Source organism: Acanthisitta chloris, unplaced genomic scaffold, assembly GCF_000695815.1.
Source record: "Acanthisitta chloris isolate BGI_N310 unplaced genomic scaffold, ASM69581v1 scaffold43472, whole genome shotgun sequence".
NCBI lineage: Eukaryota > Metazoa > Chordata > Aves > Passeriformes > Acanthisittidae > Acanthisitta > Acanthisitta chloris.
Genome location: NW_008659553.1, coordinates 3,392 through 6,717, shown reverse-complemented (window position 1 = coordinate 6,717; position 3,326 = coordinate 3,392). Strand labels below are relative to the sequence as shown.

The 3,326-nt window shown below is 49.4% G+C and overlaps 2 protein-coding genes across 2 annotated transcripts in view; one reads left to right on the top strand and one right to left on the bottom strand.

Moving 5' to 3' along the window:
- Window positions 1-389: 389 nt before the first annotated feature.
- RAC3 (ras-related C3 botulinum toxin substrate 3 (rho family, small GTP binding protein Rac3)) lies at window positions 390-3,118 on the top strand. The gene is made up of 5 exons (XM_009069423.1): window positions 390-487; window positions 765-882; window positions 1,209-1,271; window positions 1,758-1,917; window positions 2,031-3,118. Exons 1-5 carry the CDS (start codon window positions 390-392, stop codon window positions 2,159-2,161), a joined length of 570 nt encoding a protein of 189 aa, XP_009067671.1. The 3' UTR covers window positions 2,162-3,118.
- An 84-nt stretch (window positions 3,119-3,202) lies between these two features.
- The window catches only part of DCXR (dicarbonyl/L-xylulose reductase), a gene marked incomplete at its 5' end in the record, with an annotated part of 3,510 nt that continues 3,386 nt past the window's right edge, over window positions 3,203-3,326 (bottom strand). The window contains one exon of the mRNA XM_009069424.1: window positions 3,203-3,231. Coding sequence (XP_009067672.1) covers window positions 3,203-3,231 — 29 coding nt within the window. The remainder of the gene's footprint in view (window positions 3,232-3,326) is intronic.

Sequence of the window (3,326 nt, the reverse complement as noted above, 5' to 3'; positions counted from 1 at the left end):
TGAATTCCTGTGTCTGAGGAGCTTGCAGAGTTCTGTGTTGTTGCATGGTTTTTGCACCTCACTCTTCACTTGTTTTGCTAGATTATTATGAATTTGTTGAGCTCAGCACACAACCCTAATTTATTCCCTTTCTTGGTTCCTGGAACAACTGTATTTTGCCTGGTTTCTTGCTGAGGCTGAATGGGTGGGGAAAGGGAGTGGGAGAGTGCAGGGTCAGTAGGTGCTCAGGCAAGGTGCACATTGTGAGTTCAGGCTGGTCCCTGTCTGCTAGGGAATTCCAGCCTGCTACAGGTTTGTTTTCTCACACAGTAACTTTTTACCTATCCTTGTGTTTTGGGTGGAGGAAGAGTGAGTTTTATCTCCTCAGTGTTCCTGCTGTACCCTTCTTTATGCTTGTCACTCTTATCCTCTGCAGAGCTGTAGGGAAGACCTGCTTGCTGATCAGTTACACCACAAATGCCTTTCCAGGAGAATACATCCCCACCGTGTGAGTAATTGCCTTGGGCTTCCATTGCTTTTTGATTTGTATGCGTGTGTGTGTAAAAGTTGGTTTTGTAGGTGAAGAGGTGACTGTCCCAAATCAGACTGTGAACTTCACAGGTGAGGATGATGCTGGTGGTGTGGCTGTGCATGTGAGGAATGCAGACTGTCCTCACTGGATCTGTGCTGCTGTGTCCCTTCTTGATTCACTGCCCCCTTGGATTTCTTATAGAGATATTATGGTCACAACAAGATTATCACTGATGGGGACTCTTCTTTCACAGGTTTGATAACTACTCTGCCAATGTGATGGTAGATGGAAAGCCAGTGAACCTGGGCCTTTGGGATACAGCAGGGCAAGAGGACTACGACCGGCTGCGGCCTCTTTCCTATCCACAGACAGTGAGTGTGCCCGACTTGGACTGGCTTGTGACTGCTCCCTCTTGGAGACCAGGAAGCTCCCAAGGACAGCCCTTAGCACTGTCAAGATGTTTGTGGCTGCAGGCTCTTAATATGCAGAGCCCAGCATTGTGAAAGATGTAGTCATATGCTCAAGGTCCCCTCCTTCCCCCTCTGAGTTAGTTTAACACCCTTAATGGGAAAGAATTTCTTGAAGCCACAGTTCTTGCTTGTGGGAGGAGGTTATCCTATCAGGTTTCCTCTCCACCCTCCCTCTGTTCTCTCTAGCTGTTTCTTTCTGCACACCTGACCCTCTTGTTTCTGCACAGGATGTTTTCTTGATCTGCTTCTCCCTTGTGAGTCCAGCCTCCTTTGAGAATGTCAGAGCTAAGGTAAAGTATTCTCCTCCTGGGTGAATCAGTGGAAGGGAAGAACCAGTGAGGTCCCCTGCCCCACCCAGCACCACACCTACAAGCCCAAAATTTCAAGTAGTCCTTTTAGTGAGGGAAGATCATAATCTGCAGGTTTTAAGAGGGGCCTACATTTATCCATGACTCCTTTGGCTAAGTTTTTGCCTTTCTAAATCTGCATCTAAAGATAAGGGATGTCGTAGAAGCCAAAATGCAGTGAAGGGAAAGCGCTGTGTGCAGAGCTGGCTAGCACTGTCTGTCTGTCATGATTCTGTCTCTCCGTGCCTTCATTATCACATCTGCACCAGTCTCTTTCTGCAGAGCATATTCAGAACTGTAGGTAGCAGTATCCTTGTTCAGGTGTTGTCACCATGTCAGATAGTAGCAAACCCCTCGCTCCCAGTAGTAGGAATATTCTCACGGTTTCGGCCACTGCTATAGCTACTTTTCTTACCATGCCTGTTTCAGTGGTATCCTGAGGTCCGACACCATTGCCCAAATACACCTATCATCCTGGTGGGCACCAAGCTGGACTTGAGGGATGATAAGGACACCATTGAAAGGTTACGTGACAAGAAGCTGGCCCCCATCACCTACCCCCAAGGCTTGGCCATGGCTCGGGAGATCGGTGAGTCTCATGCACGGGCAGATCTCCAGGGCATTGAGCTTTGTGTGTGGGTGAGGGATGGTGCATGGTAGTAGAACTGGACTCTGGTTGAGCTGGAGCTCTCTTCCCCCCAGGGTCAGTAAAGTACCTCGAGTGCTCTGCCCTGACACAGCGGGGCCTGAAGACGGTGTTTGATGAAGCCATCCGGGCTGTGCTCTGCCCACCACCCGTGAAGAAGCCTGGCAAAAAGTGTACCGTGTTTTGAGGGCTGTGGCCTAGGTGCTGGCTCAGCATGTTGTCGTCCTCTGACAGATTGCATATTAGCTGGGTGTTTCTGGAGGGGGCTGGGATGTGTAGGGCCCTTCATCATGTACGAAGTCAGTGTTTTTAAATGTCTCTTTGATTTAACGTCAGTGTTGATGTGAAGGGGCAGCGGGGGCAGGAGACCAGCTGGGGGCCGTACAGCCCCCAGGGGAGGTACAACGGGGAAGGCAAGGTAGCTCCTTGGGGCAACAGGCTGTTTTGGCTCTCCTGATCTCCAAGCTGAAAGGGCTGAGACATCCATCCTGTCCTGGAAACATCTGTTTTCGACTTGCAGGTGAAACAGGTGGTGACGATCCTGGTGGGAGTGGGGAGTGAGCTGATTTCAATGGTGCTGAAACAAAAGAGCAGCTGGGAGAGTGGTAGGGTTTCCTTGCCCAGCCTGCTGTGGCTAACAAACTGGTGCTCTAGCAGAATGTGCCTGAGACTGTTAAATCATAACCAGCCCTGGAAAGGGTCAAAGTATGTGAGAAGCTTGAAGAACTAATCATTAGGTGCTTTACTGGGTACTAGCCAAACTCCACGAGTGAAACAGCTCTGTGCAATCGATGCATTTGCCTTTTCATGTGTGCACACCCTAGGACAGCATGGTGCTGCTCCCCCCCATCAGTCTTTAGCAGGGCCTCCCCCCAAAATCCAGTCTCTGCAGAGCAGGGCTGGGGTTGTTGCCCCTGTTTTATTTTTTTCTACTAAAGACAGCAAAGGAAGCAATGAGGAGTCTGCTAACTTCTTCCCTTCCCACTGAAAGTACAGACGGGCTCTTATGGATTTGGGTGGAACAGGGAGAGCTTCTCAAGGGTTGTGGGGGGGGAACAGGGTTGGAAGAAAGGTCCAATTTCTAATCATCATGTAGAGTGACAAGATAAAACCTTATTTGGTGCAATAAACATTCTCCATGACAGCGTATGTGAGATTTATTATATAGCAGTCTTCCAAAGGTGACTTGCTGCCTCACTTCTCATACAGGCTCCAGCCCTGCTGCCCCTCAGCAAGACTGGTCTATGTCATTGTTTTCTATCCAGTACCAGTATGAAAATTAAGGCCAGGTGTGAAATGCAGGTGTCATCTTAGGAGACAAGAAAGCCCCCATCAACCATCAGTGAGCTGCC

Bases quoted from the DNA above. Each gene is read 5' to 3' on its own strand.
- RAC3 (XM_009069423.1), top strand. From the start codon at position 390: ATGCTTGTCACTCTTATCCTCTGCAGAGCTGTAGGGAAGACCTGCTTG. The intron at 883-1,208 runs GTGAGTGTGCCC...GTTTCTGCACAG, and splicing joins CTCTTTCCTATCCACAGACA to GATGTTTTCTTGATCTGCTT. The intron at 1,918-2,030 runs GTGAGTCTCATG...TCTTCCCCCCAG, and splicing joins GGCCATGGCTCGGGAGATCG to GGTCAGTAAAGTACCTCGAG.